The sequence below is a fragment of the Mauremys reevesii genome, linkage group 3 (assembly GCF_016161935.1).
Source record: "Mauremys reevesii isolate NIE-2019 linkage group 3, ASM1616193v1, whole genome shotgun sequence".
Classification (NCBI taxonomy): domain Eukaryota; kingdom Metazoa; phylum Chordata; order Testudines; family Geoemydidae; genus Mauremys; species Mauremys reevesii.
In genome coordinates this window covers 96,905,760-96,926,134 of record NC_052625.1, presented here as the reverse complement: position 1 = coordinate 96,926,134, position 20,375 = coordinate 96,905,760, and the positions used below count along the sequence as shown (strand labels likewise).

Here is a 20,375-nt window from a genome sequence, read left to right as displayed (position 1 = left end):
TGACCTTTACTCCTCAATAGCAATTTGAAGGATTTATCCTGAAGCCTCTGGATCACATGCCCCTTCTCTACAGGCATGCTCATAGATTTATGTGCCATCCGTGTGAGTACGGGCTGCAGGATTAAGCCCTAGACTTAATGTGGCAGTTGTCTTCCAAGGATACCTTTAACCAATGTTTCATTATTAAAGGAAACATACCACAATTATTGAAGCAGGAGACTGGGAGTCAAACCTCCTGGGTTTTCTTCTCAACATTAGATTGCTTGTTTTTTGGCTTATTGTGTGACTCCATGCAAGTCACTTAGTTTATCCAAGCCTCAGTTTTCCCATTTGAAAAATAAATATAATAGTACCCAATTCTGATGGTTACTTATCTAATAGATGTAAACTATTCAGCTCCTTGTATGAGGCCACTACATATTCTAAGTGCAAAGTATTATTACAATTAAGCTCACAGTTGACTAGATAAGACCTTGTTATGGTCTCAAAAATTCAGTAACTATTATTATAGATGACAATATCTATTCTTGGTTATATTTCTATTTCCTTTTCTAAATCTATAGAGGTTTTTTTTCAGTATACAATCCTGAATATAGAGATACATCCACAGTACAACATGACAATGCAGAATAGTGTTTCATAAATATATCCTAAAAACCTTTCAATCTTAGCTTTATTTTGGTTTATTATCCCTCATCTGCTTTTGTTTTATGATACTCTCCATTCTCCTTTTTATATAATTATTAAGTGAATCATATTAGTTCATTTCTGTGGGTGTCTGTTTCAGAAAGTAGCTTGTTCTGCCTGACACTTGGTAGCAGAAGTTAGATAAATACTGTAGGTATTCCCAAAGTTGGTGGAATGAGAAGTTACTTATTGTGTAGACTTACCAGGGTTGTTTGAGATGTGTTCTCCATATGCACCTCATGAGCCAGAGATAAGAGGGTTTTTGGCCAGCAATACCCATGTGCTCTTTCAGACCTAATGCTTTAAAGTGAGAGCAAATGGGGTGAGGCCCACCAATCATCATTTGGCTCCTTCTCACTGAAGAATTCCTGGAGGTAAGGATTTTGAGTTAGAGGGGATGGAAGGACAGGTTGTAGAATCTGCATATGGACAATATATCTTGAGGTACTCCAGTTACTGTACACAGTAACTTTTTGCTCTCCTTCAAGTGCTTGTCCCTATGCACATTCAACTGATGGTGACTCCCAAGCAGACATTTTGTTAAGGAGGTGGGATCTTGGAGTAGTTAGGTAAACAACGACTGAAGAAGGGTTTTATCAAATGCAGCATTGGACCTGGAGGCTTCAGTTGGGGCACAGTGTCATGTGAACATGTGGACTGAAGCCTAAGTCATTGCTTTACAAATGTCCAGTACTGTAAGTTTTGCAGTGATGCTGCTGATGCAGCTTGTGCTCTAGCAGAGTGACCTCTGATTGTGGACTGTGCATCTACCTTGGTCACCTTGTAGAAGGTTCTATTGCATTTGGAAATCCTGTTCAATAGTCTCTGGGAAAAACTGCAGAACCTTTGTCCTGTCTGCAATAGAGACAAACAGTCCTGGTGATGTTCTAAAGGGTTTTGTTCTGTTTAAGCAGCAAGCCAAGACTCTCCTAATGTATGCAACGTTGGCTCAGATCTGGCTGCATGGAGTTTCGGGATGAATATTGGTAGATGTATTTGTTGATTCAAATGGAATACTGTCACTACTTTGGGGAGAAATTTAGGGTGTATTCTCATGGACACTGAGTGGAACACCATGTGTGGCAGGGTTAGCCATTATGGCCTCAATCTCTCCCACTCTTCTAACCCAAGTTATAGCAACCAAAAATGCCACCTTCATTGACAGGCGTAGCAGAGAAGGAGCCCAGAGGTTTTGAAGTGTAGTCTCATGAGGGCTGCAAGTAATAGGTTTAAATCTTGTGGGAGTACAGGTTCCTTGACAGGCAGGAACATTTTATTAAGTCCCTTTAAAACCAAATTACTGCTGGATGGGAGGAGACTGTATGATCCTCCACTAGCAGATGGTGAGCTGAAATTGCTGCCAAGTGCACTTTGAAGGGACTGAGGGACAAGTTCATCCTTTTTCATTATTGAGTAACTATCTGAGAATCTGTGGAAACAAGAACTGACACAGAATTAATAAATTTTGGTGGCACCAGGGGGAGATCCTCAGCTATTTTGCCAGTAAGTCCTCTCCCACTGCTTGTTGGAACTTTTCTAACCAGGGAGGAAAAAGCCTGCTATACCAATGACATCCATCCAACTGCCATGCTGAGAGATGTAGGGATGTTAGAATCAGGTGTAGAATCTGTCCCTGGTTCTGAAACAGCAAATCTGGGAGTAGAGGTATGGACCTGAGCTGAGATACTGACTGGTTCAACAGCTCCTTGAACCAGAACATGTCTGAGCCATGCTGGAGCTATGAGGATTAGCTTTATCAAGGCCTCCTTGTGTTTGCAGAACACTCTGGGAATCAGAGGGGTCAGGGATAAGTATACATCAGGTCTCCTGACCATGGTATGAGAAATGTATATTCTATAGACTCTTGACTCAGACCCCTTCTTGAGCAGAATTTCTGACACTTGTACTGAAGTTGACAGCAAGGGGGACTGTGGTTCCAGATGTATCTCCATTTCCATCAGGCCACGTACTTGAACAGTGCTGTGCAGGGAAGTGTAGATAGGTGTGCTGGAGCCAGATTTTTCTCAGGGTGGTACCGCAATCCTTGTAGTGGCAATAGTGCGCTTCCCTGGTTGGCTTGGTTCAGGTGCCCAGGGAGTTGGCATTGGGGCTGTTGAGGTAGACGATGTCAAGGTTGGTGCCAAACTTTTTCCCAAAGTCATGGATTTTGGTGCCAGGTGCTTTGTGCCATCAAGTGGGAACCAGCACAAGACTGAGTTTCAGCAGGAACCATTCTAGGCTGCAAAATCCCAGATGATGTTCAGTACCAGGGGAGGTTTTCTTCTCAGAGGAAGCCTTGTTCAGCAATCTACTTCTGGGGCTTCTGGCTCCCTGCAGCTTGTCAGAGGACGACTCTGTTATCATGGCCATGGTTCTAGTCGAGGCTCTCAACAGCAAAAAGCCTGGCACTTACGCTCTTGGGCTCTGAAGGTCCCTGAACTGGGGGTGGGCGGAGGGGTGTCATCTAGCAAGCCCAAGTTGGAAGTGGGTCTCATAAATTTAGTCATCAGGAAGACCTGAAGGTGGACCTTCAAGTGCTTCCTAACATAGGAGCTGAAGGACTTACAAATTGCACATTTATTGGGAAAGTGTGATTCTCCCAAACAACAGAGGAACTCTGAATGTCCATCTGAGGTTAAGATAATTCCTTCACATGAGGGGTAATGTTTGAATCTGGGAGAACCAGACGATGCCATACCAGCAACAAATAAAACTAAAAGCAACTGAACAACTATAATTACTGTAAAAGCAGCAAAGAGTCCTGTGGCACCTTATAGACGAGGGGTAGGCAACCTATGGCACGGGTGCCGAAGGCGGCACACAAGCTGATTTTCAGTGGCACTCACACTGCCTGGGTCCTGGGTCCTGGCCACTGGTCCAGGGGGCTCTGCATTTTAATTTAATTTTAAATTAAGCTTCTTAAAATATTTTAAAAACCTTATTTGCTTTACATACAACAATAGTTTAGTTATATATTATAAACTTATAGAAAGAGACCTTCTAAAAATGTTTAAATGTATTACCGGCAGGCAAAACCTTAAATTAGAGTGAATAAATGAAGACTCGGCACAACACTTCTGAAAGGTTGCCGACACCTGTTATAGACTAACAGACGTATTGGAGCATGAGCTTTCGTGGGTGAATACCCACTTCGTCAGATGCATGTATATAATTACTGGTTAACTATGAACTAAACTGCAAAAGTAATAAGCTATCGACTATAATAGAAAGGCTGCCAGTACCTCAGGCAGTCAGGGTACCATCTCTAAGCCATGAGGAAGCGAGAGGAACTAAATGGCAGCTGGCAAGCCTCACTCTTATATGATTTCGCTGCAGAGCATGAGGACTGAAAGAGTGCATGAGTGCCCTATGGGTACTGCTGGCCAAAAAGACTCCGACTTCTGGCTCATGAGACACATTCACACTGTCCCTGGAATGTGCATAAAGACAAACACTCAAAGGAAAGCTGACATTTCCTGACTGGTTAAGCCTGTGTCTAGTTTATTGCCTTTTTTAAAGCTTTGAAATTACTATTTTCAATCACCTTCTGCCAATGATAACACTAGCAGAAAAAGATAGGTCTTTTGTTTATTCTGACAGTGAACGTCATTATTTCCTCTTCTTTAATTACTCAAGGCTTATCTAAAAATTCAGGAAGACACTGAAATGGAAAACTCTTGAATAACTGCTGCTCAGAACTGCTGTACTAAATCAGTGTTGCAAATATTTCAATTTAACTTTGCAGTGCTGTTGTTCTCCATTTTAAACTCAGGCCCTAGATAAATTCATCCAAACCAGGAACAGGCAGCTTTCTCAAATTATTTCAGATTTATTTTTATGCCTGCCCTTGACAGAAATAAATAACCTTCATTCAAACAATCTGATTTTAAGGTTCAAGCCCCAATCCTGTGCAATCATGCATATGCCCAACTTTATGAACATGAGTAGTTCCACTGTCTTCATGGGTTTTCTCATGCACAAAGTTAAGCAGATGAGTAAGTCTTCACAGGATTGTAGCCTTAAATTTGAAATTATCTCAAGGTTTTTAGTTAGTAACTTTTGACTTACTGGAGATTTTAAATATGCATTGTATACTGAAAGTATTTTCAGCATATTTTTTAATCTATTTTTATCTATTGTGAGTGTTTTAGTGATGTTCATCCTGAGCTAGAATCAAATAAGTAAACTAGAGGTAAAGCGATTCCATATCTCATTAACAATCCATGGAGATATCCATTCCCCTTTTTACTTTTATTTATAACTTTGTATAAACTTAAATTCTATAAGTTTAAAGATACATTCATTTACTTATGATTTCATAACTAAAAAATAAACCTAACCTTACACTGATCAACTGTTACATTACACAAAGCAAACAAAAACCTGACATTTCATGGAGATTTATTAAGGACTCAAATACCACTCATATTCAACCCTCACTTACCAAGGTGATAGACATGTTCTAGATTAGACACACTTGATAAAATAAGATTAGACTAAACCACACTAAAATAAGATTAGATTAGACAAACAGAGTAGAATACATTTCAGTGAGAGCTTGTGTCCAAAATAACAGTTGCCAACATTTAAAGAAAAATCCTTGGACCAGTCTGCGAATGGTACACCTGACAGAAGGACAGAACAGATTTGATGCTCAAAGGGCATGGCAGAAGGTGGCTTGCTGGGTTAGGGGAGCAGAAAGGATTCCGTAAATTAGAGAGGCAGGAAGGGGGAGGCAGATGTGCCCAGCTACAGTAGTAGTGTAGGAAAAGGTTCACTAAACTACAGGCTAAGAGCTGAAGGATCTAATCCTTGCTTTTCTACTGAAGCTTTTAATATTTCCATTCACTTCACACCCTTTATTGACAAAGGCTGCATAACCCAGACCAAGGAAAGGCAACTATCATTTACCCATTTTACAGATAAGGAAACTAAGAGGTTGCACAGAGTCACTGCAGGTAGAGCTGGGAACCTATGTCTCATCCACTTTGCTACACTTACTTTCAGAAGAAATAGGTCAACACATGCTAATACTCTTAGTGACTATTTGCCCCTCCCTGGTGGCTAGACCATATGTAGAGGTTTATGAGTCTGGTACTGCCTACATACTAATAGAATGATCCTGTAGTTCAAGGCCTATGCTCAGATATCCCAGAGTTCAAATTCAGCAGAAGACCCAAGTAGGGCCTATATTACACTTAGCGATACTGTCTGCAAGCATGAAACTATACTCTATTCTCAGAGTCAGGAAATGAACCCCAGAATCCTGATACCCAACTTTCTAGTGCTGTTTCACAAATAGTCATGGTGAATATTCCTGTTTATACCCAGGTAGCAGGCGGTGATATAAATACTGGCTTCTGGAAGCACACGCTACTGCACATACTTGACCAAAATGATGTAAAGACAAACAATTCTACAGAGACAAATTTGGCTCTCAGATGCACACACACAGGGCTGCTGTTGAAGTTAAATCCAGTTTTTACCCATGTGCATATCCAAGGGTAGGATCTGGCCACACGTATCTTCTTTGAGGTCACCATAGTCTAACACTCCTCTCCAAGGAGAAATTAAAAAGGAACCAAGTATCAGAGGGGTAGCCATGTTAATCTGTATCCAGGAAAACAATGAGAAGTCTGGTGGCACCTTAAAGACTAACAGGTTTATTTGGGCATTAGCTTTCGTGGGTAATAAACCCACTTCTTGAGCCTCCATGCATCTGAAGAAGTGGGTTTTTTACTCACGGAAGTTTATGCCCAAATAAATCTGTTGGTCTTTAAGGTGCCACCAGACTCCTCGTTGTTTTTATTCAAAAGGAACTAGCCCTAAGCAACGTTTCAGGATCAGCAGAGCTATCAGTTGGTTATAACCCAGGATACAAGGCAGAAATCAGTTATGGTGAAACTTTGTAGTACACATCCAAAAAAAAGGCAGACAATATCAATCTAACGTATCATGAAATTGCTAAGCAGGCATTTATTGAGAGCAACAAGACACAAACCAATTAAACTTACTGCAACACTACAGGACCAGCCACTGAACATAGCAATGGTAAATTACACACCCCTGAACCAGCCTGGCTGGCCCCTTGCAGCATTCACTCCAAGAGTGATCAGGATGTGATACCACTTCCATGTTTTTAAATTATGGTGGATGCTCCCAAGGATGCTCACAAGTGGAGCAGAAGCAGTGCATCACATACTTGGCCTGGCCATACCCCCTTCTAGTAATGCTTTTTGGTGTTTTTCCTGTACATGAATTTTGCATCATTTTCAGTCTTTTTTAAAGGTTTTCGGGAGGGAGGAGATGTCTAAAATCCTTCTCTCCATCCCCCTCTCTGTTGTCACCTTCTTCTCTCCTCTCCCTACCAATGAAATATGAAATTTGGGGTGTTGTCTGTCCCTTTTTTATTGCCACCATATAATTTGGGGGGGTGAAACTTCTCTCTCTCCTGTTCTCCTTGGCCTTGTCTGCCACCCCATGAGAATCCAGAGGTTTCAGCTGCTGCAGTACCTCAGCAGAGAAATAAAACAGAGGGGAGAATAAAGTGGAAGTCCTATAAGCCCAATGCAGCCCTGAAGCACAGCTAACAATTTAGATGGGGGCAGTTTGTTTTGTTGAGAAACAGGGACATGTTTCTTTGTTCACCATACAGGGATGTTTTAGTGAACGCTGCCTGCACTTATTGAGGTTCCGGGGATGGGAGGGTTTGGCCCCATCCACATCTAAGCCTAAAGGAGGAGCCACTGGACCTAGGCATAAACTCTGCCTACAGCTGAGGAGACAGAATGAAACTAGGGTATTTTTTAGTGGAAGGGCTGCTGCCCTCCAGTTTACATAGTTATAGAACTATGGACCTTACCGTGATCATGACTATCCAACCAGGCTTCTGGACACACCTGTTTTCAGAAGTACCTGCCTAGGGGACTGTTAATGGAATATGAAACCTTCCATCTTTGGATCCCAAGTTTGATTCTGAGCCATGCTGATAGTGTCAGAAAGTCATTACCATGTAATGGCTGTTTGGTGAGCAATGTGGAATAAGCTGAAAATATCAGTCCAGTTCTTAGTGCTCATATCATACTAGGCATCTTGTTGCAGGTCTCATGGACTTATAGACTTTAAGGCCAGAAGGGACCATCATGATCATCTAGACTGACCTCCTGCACACTGCAGGCTACAGAACTTCACCCAGCCACTCCTGTAATGACCCATAACCTCTGTCCAAGTTACTGAAGTCCTCAAATCAAGTTACAGAGAATCCACCATTTAAACTAGTTTAAACCTGAAAGTGATCTATGCCACATGTTGCAGAGGAAGGTGAAAAACCTCAGGGACTCTGGCAGTCTGACCTGTGATGGCCTAGTGGAATGGGGCCTGGCTGTTCCCCATCCCCTCACTACAGCTGCTCTGGCTGTTCCCAGGATACCATGAGCAGCTTCTATGGTGGAGGCATGACCTCAATACTTTAGAATGATCAAGACTGGCTATTATTCTGGCAGATGGCCAAAATTTAAAAGTTTATATCTTCACCAAACCTGAATGGAATTTCATGGGGAAAAAGAAAGATGTATCTCCAGGGCTTTCCCCTGACAAATTTCAAAGGTCTACTGGAAACAACAGAAGTGTGAGAGCAGCTCAAGTAAAGGTCACAAGAATTTTTTATGTAGAAAGTGTTAGACAATCTACATATAGGAGTCTTTCCCTTCTACATATAGGAGTCTTTCCCTTCTTTCCCTATATATCTAGAGTATGGGTGCATTCCAGGGGTTTAGAAATCTCATCAGCAGTTCCTACAAGGTATGAAGAAGTTGATGTACACATTTTTTACACTATTCAAAACCATGTTTGTGGCTAGCTAAAACGATAACACTTTAACACTCAATAGAATATTCAGCATATTCCTTCTGTTTTTCTGAGTCTAAATTCCATAAACAAATCCTGTTAAGGGACAGACACACACTTATGGGCCTATAGAAATTAGGGATGTAAAATATTAAATGGTTAAACAGATAACCTTTAAGTATTAGTCTTGCTGTTGACATATTGCAGTTAACGTTTAAAACACATTCGTAAATCAGGTGCTGCTCAGCTCCCCCTGCTTCCAGCAGCTCCTTTTCCTCCTTCTCTTCTGCCGGTACCTGGGGGAGGCGGCGGCAGCCGCTGCGGGGACATGTGCTGGGAAGCATGTGCCCAGCCAGGGGAGGGGAAACACAGCCAGGATGTTCCTGCCCTAATACAGTCTGCTTCAGCTGCTGCTGGGCCCCCAAGTCCCTGCCAATTTCTACCCATTCAGCGGCGGCCACCCGCAGGTGGCTGATCACACTGGGTGCTGAAGACCAAAGAGGAGAAGCATGAGCGAGTTCTGCTACACTACCACCCCATCCCCGCCGCCTCTCCCATGCACCCGTCCCACCCACCCCCCCACCTCTGCCCTGGCTCCCGGAACCTCGCATGTACACACCACTCATGTGCAAACAGCCTTCTCCAGTTGCAGATGGTGCTGTGCCCCCTTCTGCTGGCTGAACTTGTTAACGATTAAACGGTTAACCAATATAATTTTAATAGTTTAAATGGGTACTTTTTAAAATGGTATTTACATCTCTAATGGAAATGATCAACTGTTAGCAATAAATAATAATTAATAAGTTTGTCTCAAAAACTGAAGATTCCCAAAGAAAGAGGTGACTTTTCCCCCTCCAGTAAATCTTTATGGCCTGATTCATCTAAGCACTTAAGCTCATGCTGAAGTCCCCCTGAAATCCAATTGAAGTAAATGTGACTCCAGCATGTGCTTAAGTGCTCTGCTTAATCAGGGCCCAGGCGCTGGTATTTCCATGCATTTCAGGAGGGTTGGGGAATGAAGCTCATTCCTACTCTAAATCCTGAGCACCCAGAACCAGGACGGTTTAAAAATGCCCTTCCTCTTGCAGCTGAATTCTGCAAAGCCAAGTCAATTCATTTCATATGGGGTATTTCTTATATTTTCCTCTATAATGCAAGTAAGCTTTGTTGATCCATTAAAGTAACGCAGTAGGCCATATCAGATGGATATATTTGATTATCTAGAATATACAGAATTGAATATACCCTTCAGCCTGGATATTTTTGAGAATGTATTAACCAGTACATTCTATAGAGTAAAACATCTCTTCAGGCTTTTAGATACATGACTTAGAAAATATGCCCTTCAAAAAGCACTGCCTTTATTTAAATATTGTAATTTACCAATTTAATTGATAATCACAGGTAGAGCTGTGTCCTAGAGCAGGGTCCAGGAGCCCAGGCTTCAGCCCGAGCCAGGAAGTCTATTCAGCAATGAAACAGCCCTGCAGCCTGAGTCTGAGTCAGCTGGCACGGGCCAGCCGCAGATTTTTCTTTGCTGTGTAGATGTACCCTATGAGTCTGAGAACCTAAGGAGCAGCGGGGTCAAGTTTTCTCCTACTATCCTTTGAGTGATAGTATCAACACTGCTCAGCCTGCACAATGTCCTGGTTTGTACAAGGCAGTCACACATTCCTTCTTATATCAGAGGGGTAGCCCTGTTAGTCTGGATCTGTAAAAGCAGCAAAGAGTCCCGTGGCACCTTATAGACTAACAGACGTATTGAAGCATGAGCTTTCGTGGGTGAATACCCACTTCGTCGGATGCATGTCCTTCTTACTGACTGTAGTAGCAGATGCTGTGCTACCCTTTTTTCCCAGGCAAGGGGTTTTGGCCAATGCAGCTGAGCAGTTGTGATTCTACTGGCCATGCCACAGCCCCCAAAACCATTGTCATCTTGAAACAGGTTAAACCTCTATAACGTACAAGTAATGTGGATCCCATTTTGAGGGGTCTCTGCAACCTACTTCTATCCCAATCAGCAGAACTGCAGAGGTTCCATTGCCTTAAACCCTCCAGTGCCTAGTTATCAGGGGCGGCTCTAGAGCCCCAGGCAAAGCACGCCTGGGGCGGCGGCCTTCCCAGGGGCGGGCGCGCAGGCTGCGCGGTGGACCTGCCGCATGCCCGCGGAGTCGAGGGCGCCCGGGGCGGACCGACCGGACCGGCGCATGCAGGCGCGATCGGGCTGGTGTCGCTGGGTCTCGCTGCTGGAGCTCACCTCCGCGCAGCTCGCGCGCGGCAGCTCAACCGAGCCGCGCCAGCCGCGGCGGGCGGCTGCGGCCAGCTGAGCGAGCGCGGAGCGACCGGCCGCGCGCGCGGCGCAGTCGCGCAGTTCGCTCTCGCGCTCCCTCGGCGGGCGGGCTGGGGGCATGATTTGCTTGCCCCTGCCCCTGCAGCGCTAGTTATCAGCAGAGGAGCAGGATTTGAATTAAAAAAAAGATCTTTCCAAGATGTTTATTACCTTGGCCAGATGAGTGTTGATCCATTTTGTGAAAGTCCTCTTTTGCACTGCCTCTTGCTCATCTGGAAAAAAAAATGGAACCCATGTGATTAGACATTGCTAAAGCTCACTGGGGAATTACATGATGGGGGAACAATATTCACTACATATCATGCAACAGCTCCACAAATGTCACTTTTTCTTGTAAATCTGTTAATTTTGCCTGTAATTCCCCTGTAACAAAAAACTGTATATTCTCCCAGTAATGTCCTGACAGTTGTTTATTAGCAGTGCTTCACAACAGTGTTTAAGTATTATACTTTCTTTGTGTTTTGAGAGAGAGTACAAATGGAACTGCCTAAGTTAGACTCCTAAATCCGTGTTTAGGCTCTGAAAAAAGAGGCCTGATTTTTCGAGGTGCTAAACACTCACAATCTCCACTGCATTCTGCATCTCTGAAAATCAGGCCATGTTTATTTAGGTGACCAACTATGGATTTAGAAGCCTAACTTTTTGGGACATTGCCAGTATCAGACAAGTTGACAATGCACCCTAGTAAGCAGGAGCTGCTAGCATATCCAGTTTCTACAGCACTCTTGCTCCTTGCACTGGCTTAAGGGGCATGTCTGCCATTACAATGAGCTCTGCCAATTCTCAGCTGGTCCCTTGCAGGTTGCTGATAGCTGACACAGGTGAAAACAGTTTCTGAACTAACTGTTCTAACCTATGCTGGGGTTACAGCTGTAAAAAGCAGAGAATCAGAGAGCCATAACTGGTGACTGAATTTGGCATAGGAAAGAATTTTACACCACTGGGGTCAAATGCATAAAGTTTTTTTTTTAAACTACCTGTTTCACCAATAATGTGATTTTTTTATCACCACTGAATAGTTTTGAACATTGCTCTTGTCCTACACTACAGAAAATCCAATGCTGGCTGAAGTTCTTTCTTTCTTTCTTTCTTTCTTTCAATAAGGATGCACTGTGGTTCACCAGATGACACAGGTCTAGAGCCATGAAACTTGGATTCTATTCCTGCCTCTGCTACTGACTTGTGGTGTCACCTTGAGAAAATCATGTGAGCTCTCTTGAGCTGTAAAAATAGTATGAAATAATGTTTAATCATCTTTCTAATGTGCTTTGAGACTGAGAGATGAAAAGTGTTAAATAACATTATTAATAAAATGCCCCCTCATTTCTAATTTTCATTGTGGTCATACTACCAAGTACTCTGACAATAATACCACTATCTCTACCTTCCCACTACCACTGCCTTTCTAACTCTGGAATGTGTTACAGCAATGTTATAAAGTAGAAACTTATAACTTTACATACAATGTTGATATATATATTTTATCAGGACAATAATGATCAACAGATTATGAGTTTTCAAATGATACATCACAAGGCATACTTTGTACAAAATTTAGCATAATCTTGTCAAAGTGGTGACTAATAGTATAGACTGTCACAGTATGAAGGTTTGTTGTTTTTTTTTTACGAATAGCAGGACAGATATTTTAAATGGTTAGCATATACACAAGGAAGGACAGTAAAAGAGGGAAAATACATTCATGAAATGGCATTACATAAACTAGTGAGATGAGTTCACCATGAATAAAAGTGGTGAACTTTTTATAATTATGGTATTTATCCTCTACTGTACATTTCAGGAGCTATGAACTGGACTGGGGAAATAATTTGAAACTTGCAAATTACTTTTGCGCTGTTAATTTTGTTAATCTTCGCTATGGTTGGTGGGTCTGATCCAGTTTTCCCTTGTTAAGTTCATTCAACTTTTAGAGATTCTATTGGTTCCACTGGTATTTCCCTTTATATAGGTATAAGGAATATCATCCAAACTGGTAGGGGATCTCTCAAAATTGAACGAATTTTTAAAGTGCAACAACTGCAGCTGCCCTGACACAGAGTTGCAGTTATAAAGTTATATATAATTTGTAAATCTGTATATCTTAGAAAAAGGAATATTGGCGTGCGATAGTGAAATTGTTACCATACAATATTTCAAATCTAACTGACCATAACAAATATAAAAATGATCCTAGATGAACACAAAATAAATAGTTTTAGTTACATGTGCAACAAGACTATATTCAGGAGTGTTTCTTTTGGTAACCAATGTAAATAGGGTATTTCACATGTGATGTGCAGTAAGTCATAAAGGTCAAATTCGGAATCGATGAGCATTTGCTCATGTAAGTAGCCTCATTAATTTTAGTGGAACTACTTGCAGAGAAAAGTACACTTCCACCTGAATAGGAATTGGGACTGAGACACAGAGGCTATGTCTACACAAGGATAAAAACCCCATGACTGGCCCAGGTCAGCTTACTCAGGATCGTGGGTCTTGAGCTGTGAGACTGAAAAGTCGCTGTGTAGATGTGCAGGCTCAGACTGGAGCCTGAGCTCTGGGCTGGAGGGCGGAGGATCTCAGAGCTCGGACTCCAACCCAACCATCAGCACAGAGATTTTTAGCTGCACAGCCCAAGCCCAGCAAGCCCGAGCCAGCTGTGGCCCGCTCAAGGGTCTTTTAGAGCAAAATTAATCCCTGATTGCTATTTCATTTACACCCCTGTTTATTAGGAGTAACTCCATTTAAATCAATAGTGATGAGAATTGGGCAATTAGAATTCAACTTTCAGATCAAAGAAATAAAACAAAAGGGAAAAATAATCAATTCTGGCCTGCTTGTGAAATCTTGGAAAACTCCCTAGGCAGAATACCCACAGGGTTTATTGACTGTCCTTCTGACAATATACTGAAAATCAGGTGAAAAATCAGGCTAAACTCCTAGCTACTAGTAGCTGACCTATGGTAGGCATAGTCAGTTTAGATCAGCAGATAAGAGAAACATTCTTTAATGTGACCAATCCCAAAGCAAAATCTGTTGACTCATATACCTTTCGATCTGTAAAATAACTATTTTCAATAGTTTCCTACTTTTTAGTACTTATTCTTTAAAAGTGTAAAATAAATAGACTGAATTACACCATTTAGAGATCCAAGATACAAGTAAAATAGAAACGTGGTTTGATTTCTACAAATACCATGGGAATTTAGCATGTACTTTTTACAATTTCCATGGACAGGAGGGCAGTACTTTCCATTTGTTAAGATAATTTGAATTCTCCTTAGATTTCACATTTCTCCAAGATCACAAGACACAAACACTTTACAGTTTTTACACCCTGTATGCCATTGCTTACCCCACTTGCAAGGGTTGTCAGTGCTTCAAATTGCACCACTTACCCAGCTGGTATTGAAAGAATCCGGTCACCAAATTTAACGACGTAACCTTTTTGCCACTAGCATCTTTGTAACGAGCCATTGCTGCTGTTGCTGCTGCTGCTACTTTTGCGTCTTATATAGTAAGCCTTGGTTATTTAGACTTGAGCTAAGAGGTAATTTTTCAGGAAAGATCATATTATTTCCTTTACCAAAAATGCATGCCTCTTGCATAAATCCCTCTACCGTTTCCCATTTAAAGTGGGATCACATTAATGCAGGGTTTTTATAGCATCTTTCACATATTTTTTTCATACTACCCGACAAAGCCAGCTGTGTTCTGAGTAACAACCCTGCTGGTCTCACTGTCATCATTCCTCCTAACTGTTTTCCTGAGGAAAGATTTTATTTTGTAAGCCCCAGCCAATCGGCTAGTGGAAATCTGTGATGTCAAGAGCCTGAATAATTTATCCAGGGATTGGGACAACCCAAATGTAATGCTGAGAACCTAAAGCAGTAGGCTGTGTGGCTGTAAAAAGCAATTCAATCTTCTCACCAGAACTTTGATAGTAATATAATGTACAGTAAGCATAAAAACACTGAATAAAATATTCTGTTATTGCTTGATATGCAAATATATATGTAGCTTTTAAAAACAACCACTTGGATTCATCTTATCACACTGTATGTTCAGACATGGATGTCCTTCAGCTTGTATCTGAAGTACTGAACTGGAAGAGATAATGAGTAATGAATCTGAAGAGACATATAGGCCAGTTAGCTTTTAATAATGTATTAGAACTATTTTATAGTGAATATGAAATATATCTAGTGATGCACACAATTTTGTAGTGTATTTGAGGAAGCATTATACATGCTGAAAAATGTGAAAATATGCAGTATTTCCTAGTTCAAAAGCAAAAAATCTGAGGTAAATAGGTTTGAAATAGACTTTGTTTTGCCATACTAAAATAAATATAGTGATAACCAATAAGATCTGGAGCACATGTAAATGTTATGCAAATTCTGTTTATTCTAGCAATAGAATAGCATATCATTTTGAAGAGGATAAAAGTTGTCCACTTTGTGTGTGCTGTTCTGTGTAATGTACCTTACATGTACAGGCTTTTTAAATTCACTTTAATAAATTAAATTTGGAGGTTCAAATGCTGCCTGCAATTATGCCTGTGTAAGACCCATGAATTTATGCAGATGTGGCTAAAGAAAGAATTTGGGCCTACAATTTTGTACAGAATACCTTTCCTTTATTTGACTTGAAGTATTTGCATTTTTTTTTCCTAATGCATCACTAACAAATTACTTTTTCAGGTAGCTCAAAAATAAGCAAAGCTATAGTAACTGGCTATTTTTGTTTACAATAACTATGGATAAGATGCTATGAAAGATGAACCAAAACAATTTTCTATTTTTAGATATTTGCAAATATGTTGCAGAAATCTTCAAGAGCAACAGGTATATTTTAACAATCTGTGGACAAAGCCATTCAGCTATCAATAATTACCGGTATTATTTTATTTTAAGCAGCATGGCCCCTACTTTACACTTCTCATGCAGGCAAAACTCCCTTTAGTCTTGAATGTGGAGTGTAGACTTTGGCTAACTGAACAGCACTATGAGACATTTAGCAGATGATGGAGAGATTTTCAAAGGCCGAAATGGCAGGTAGGTGCCTAATTTCCTTTGAAAATTAATGACAGCTAGGCGCCTAACTGTCATTTATTCCTTATAAAATTTCCCCCCATGTAGAATGTTGTCACAGGATAATGTCCAGCTAAGCAGGCAGCAAAGCAAAACCTATATCTATACTTTTAAAGTTGGCAGCACTGATCATACCACATTTTCCACACAATGTTTCCGCTAAAGTTTATGGGCCAGATCCTTAGCTGGTGCAAAGCAGCACAGCTCCATTGAACGATGTGTACTATTAAATTATAGACCTGGGCCACTAAAATATATCTTTTGATATCTTAGGCTACCATACAGATTGTTTGCTCTGATGAAACAAAAAAGAGTATTCCAGCTGCTTACTTTTCCCCATAATTTTTTTTTGTAATTTGTCTTAAAAACTATAAAGAGTTTCTCATTAACCTGCTTTCATTTTCATTTTCCAGGGGGATTTCAGAGCTGCTAGGAATAGTGTCAAGAGATCCATAACTGCACAGAAGAGTGCCAAATCAGCTACAGCATGACAAGATGGCATCTGGGAACATGTAACACTCGGCATACAGAGATGCGAATGGCACTGCTCAAGGAAAGTTCCTTTGGTCAGCAGTTTGGCACTGGCACTGTAAAGCTTTAAGTGAGCAATATTATATGGCAATTTCCATCTCCATTAATTCAATTTTTAATTTAAAGCAGCTGTACAAAGGCTTGCCAAGTCAAAGCAACAATGTGGACTCTTTACTTATAAAAGGTAGCAATGTTCTACGCTTACATAGCAGTTATTGCAAATCTACTCCGCTGAGTACATGAATTACCCCATTCAGACTTACTGGACAAAGGGGAACCGGGAAAGACTTAACTGTATTTTTTGTATTTTTAATTATTTTTTACAGGCCTGTGCCAGAACTATGCCTCTTTCACAACAAAAAGGAGAATGATAGCGACGCTAAAACCAGTGTATGCTTTGTAACGTGCTAGGCCTACCCTGTCTGCTTCAATCAGGACAGAAATAAATGATGGGGAATAGGAGGAAGAAAATGAAGGTAGATGAAAAGAGATTCAACAGCAACAGCAATACAGAAGCCACTGAAATTCAAGAATGTGCATGTACTGATGTTGGGAGAGCCAATATTCTTCAGATACTCTATGTATTCACGTGAATTTTGCCCCTCCCCTTTTTTTTTTGTGGTGAAGGGGAAAAAACAGGATTTGAATCAGTATGGGCTTGGGCTATATCTGTCTCTACTGAAGACATTTTATCAGGCCTTAGTGTGCCAATAGAGATGGTGGGACAGCCTCATCACCTGATCAGTTAGTGTCCTGGCTCTGAGACCTGGTAGTCTGTTATTTGGAGAGTGCGAAACCTTCTCCGAGTGGTGGACATGGTTGAGGAAACAGAAAAGTAAAAGTACAGTATATCAGCTGTTTATATATGGAGTAGATGGTTGTTGGTTTGATTAGGACAAGGGCAGTTGTGATTATTGCCGGTATGGAGTTTGCTATAAATATTTTAATTTTTTTTTTCCATTTCTAAAACAGAAAAGATGCCCATCCAAAGCTCTAGGAGCCCTGCCATCTCTTAAAATCACGTACAAAATTAGTCACTTGTCCAAATCAGCTTTACCCCTTAACAAAATACAGGTATAGTCAAGTATTAAAAATAAATGAATCAGTAGGACATCCTGCCTCAAATTCTGTTCCGATCATCCTATACTCCTACCCTCCCCAAAATCCCACAAAAACAGAAGGGTTTGCAGTGTGCCTGGATGGTTGGCATATCTGGGCTATTTCTGACCAAGGTGAGAAATAAATTCTAAAATCTAGGAGTGCTGATGAAGAACAAACTGCCCGTAGCTCCCTCTCACACATAACAAGAGAGCGTATTGTGCCTGCCAACTTGCCACATTTACAGTTCTATAAGGATACCAAAGAATTAATATACCACAGACTTTCCCAAGAAAACTACAGCAATGTCAAAATCACTTCCTGGTGGAAACTGTTGCAGAGGTCAGCACAAAAGAAGAAAACAGATGTTGAAACAGATTCTGGACTATGTGCCTGCCATTTTTTTTCATTTTTATTGGTAGCTTCACAATAATTGTTCACTTACACTGAGGATATTTAACAGAAAAATGATTTGGAAATGCACTTATTTACATTTACAAACTAACAGCCTATCCTCCCTGGTTCAGTTCATTCTCATTTAGAGAGGAGGAACAAATTAGTTTTGACGCACTGACAGAACTTTCTGGGAGCCTGGTTTGCCTTGCCCCCCACGCCCCTTCCCACACACTCCATGGATCTGGAATGGGGGTTGCTACTTGGAACACACAGATTTCAGGTTTCAGAGTAGCAGCCGTGTAAGTCTGTATCTTCAAAAAGAACAGGAGTACTTGTGGCACCTTAGAGACTAACAAATGTATTTGAGCATAAGCTTTCATGGGCTACCGCCGATTAAGTGGACTGTAGCCCACGAAAGCTTATGCTCAAATACATTTGTTAGTCTTTAAGGTGCCAGAAGTACTCCTGTTCTTTTTACAGATTTCAGGGGAAGCCAGACCATTTGTTCAGAAGCCCTGTGCTTCCACACTATCTCCTGGCCCAGATTCATGGCAGCACCTTCAGGAGCTGTGCTCTCATTGTGTCACCAACTGCTGCTGCCACAACCCCCTGATCTGTGAGAGAACCCACATAAATTAATGCAAATAGAATCAACATTAATTTATGGTGAAAATCTGCACTAGGTTGAGGGTTTGGGATGATGCTATAGACTAGGGTGACCAGACAGCAAATGTGAAAAATCGGGACAGGGAGTGATGGGTAATAGGAGCCTATATAAGAAAAAGACCCAAAAATTGGGACTGTCCCTATAAAATCAGGACATCTGGTCACCCTACTATAGACAGTGACCTCTCTACAGCCTGCTCCTCTTGTTCCAATCTGTGGATGCCAGTCCCTGCAGCGTACTCACACATGTTTTTCTGAAAGGTTGGGGGTGGAGCGGCACTCCCCATGTAACCAGCACTCCCCAACTTCTTCAGCATGCCTGCCTGGGTCTGCTACATTTTGTTCCCCTCCACTAATGGTAGCACAGGAGCGCATTTAGCCCCACACACTATAATTATAATTGCATTTCATCCATACAGCATTTCCCCTGTGAACTGCAGCTCTTTTATTGTTCTTATTACCTTTATTAACCTTTGTCTTAATCTCCTTGGGGATTTAAATGCATGTGTTTATTCTCCCCTCTTTCTCTGCTAAATTATTACTGTCCTAGACTGTATTCATTGGGATGTATATGTATTTTTTCTTTTTAACCCTCTCTTCTTACATTCTGCCATTTAAAAGTATTTGATTATTTTCCTGTTAAAATAAAATAAAATAAAATAATAAAGCTTTGAACCAGCTCCAATAAGCCTTCCCTTTCAGGTATCCAGGCCGTCAACTCATAAAGACCATCAGTAGACAACAATCCTCATTTCAATGTGGTGGCCTGAGGCTTTCTCCACTCTGAAATCCTGATATTGCACAGAGAATTGTTGGACCTGTGTGGACTATATTATCTTCCTTCATACTATTCTCAATGAAGTGAGTAAAGCTGCAAATGAAAACAACCTCCTATTGGAAAATCATTGCTATAGTTTTCAAGAGATTTACATGCATTTAATCCACCTTTCAAGGCACTAATCTAAAGCTGGTTATTAGCTAAAATCAGTATAATCAACTATTGAGGTGATTATTTGAAGCGAATTTAGTGCTTGTGAAAGATGCCAGATTGGCAGCCCTAGCAGCCTAATTGCTCTGTTTATTCACAGTCCAGGTACAGCAGAAGCAGCACAAGCTTCTGCCTCCGCATGCCTCAAACCTGACCTAGATGGATCACCTCTTGGGGTGACAAGGTACTTCATTTTCAATACCCATCCAACTCCCAGCCTCTCTGTTGAGACTGCCAGAAAGGATGCCAATAAATGCCAATGGTTGGTGATCAGAGAGATAAGGTGGCTGAGGTAATATCTTCTATTGAACCAGCAATCTTCTATTGAGAGAGACAAACTTTCCAGCTTACACTGAGCTCTTCTTCAGGGCTAGGAAACATACTCAGAGTGTCACAGATAAATACAAGGTGGAACAAATTATTTAGCAAGGGAGGAGGGTCCAAGAACCCAGGCTCAAGACTGAGCCTGAATGTTTACACTTCAATTAAACTGTCCTGTATCCTGACTCCCACAAGCCCAAGTCAGCAGACACGGGCCAGACATGGTCGTAATACTGTCTCAAAGAAGTCTGTCTGATCTATGAGCGCCCTTTTCCTTAGCTTCCTTTGCAGCATGCAGAGTAGTTGTAATACTAGTCAGCAATGGCAGAGTGGGTGCAAATGTGAAAATGATCTGATTTTGCTGACTGGGGTGTGTAGCATGTCTGCATCAGCTACTGAG

At 41.3% G+C, this 20,375-nt stretch overlaps 1 protein-coding gene across 5 annotated transcripts in view; it reads right to left on the bottom strand.

Annotated features, from left to right (window-relative positions):
- SYNE1 (spectrin repeat containing nuclear envelope protein 1) overlaps window positions 1-20,375 on the bottom strand; it is a 472,714-nt gene that overhangs the window by 365,595 nt on the left and 86,744 nt on the right. For 3 of the 5 annotated variants that reach the window (XM_039529933.1, XM_039529934.1, XM_039529935.1), the window contains exon 3: window positions 11,033-11,094. In XM_039529933.1, the coding sequence (XP_039385867.1) occupies window positions 11,033-11,094 (62 nt within the window). Of the gene's footprint in view, window positions 1-11,032; window positions 11,095-11,859; window positions 12,104-14,280; window positions 14,373-20,375 lie in introns of those variants that run through there. The other 2 variants (XM_039529938.1, XM_039529936.1) reach the window with 2 other exon arrangements.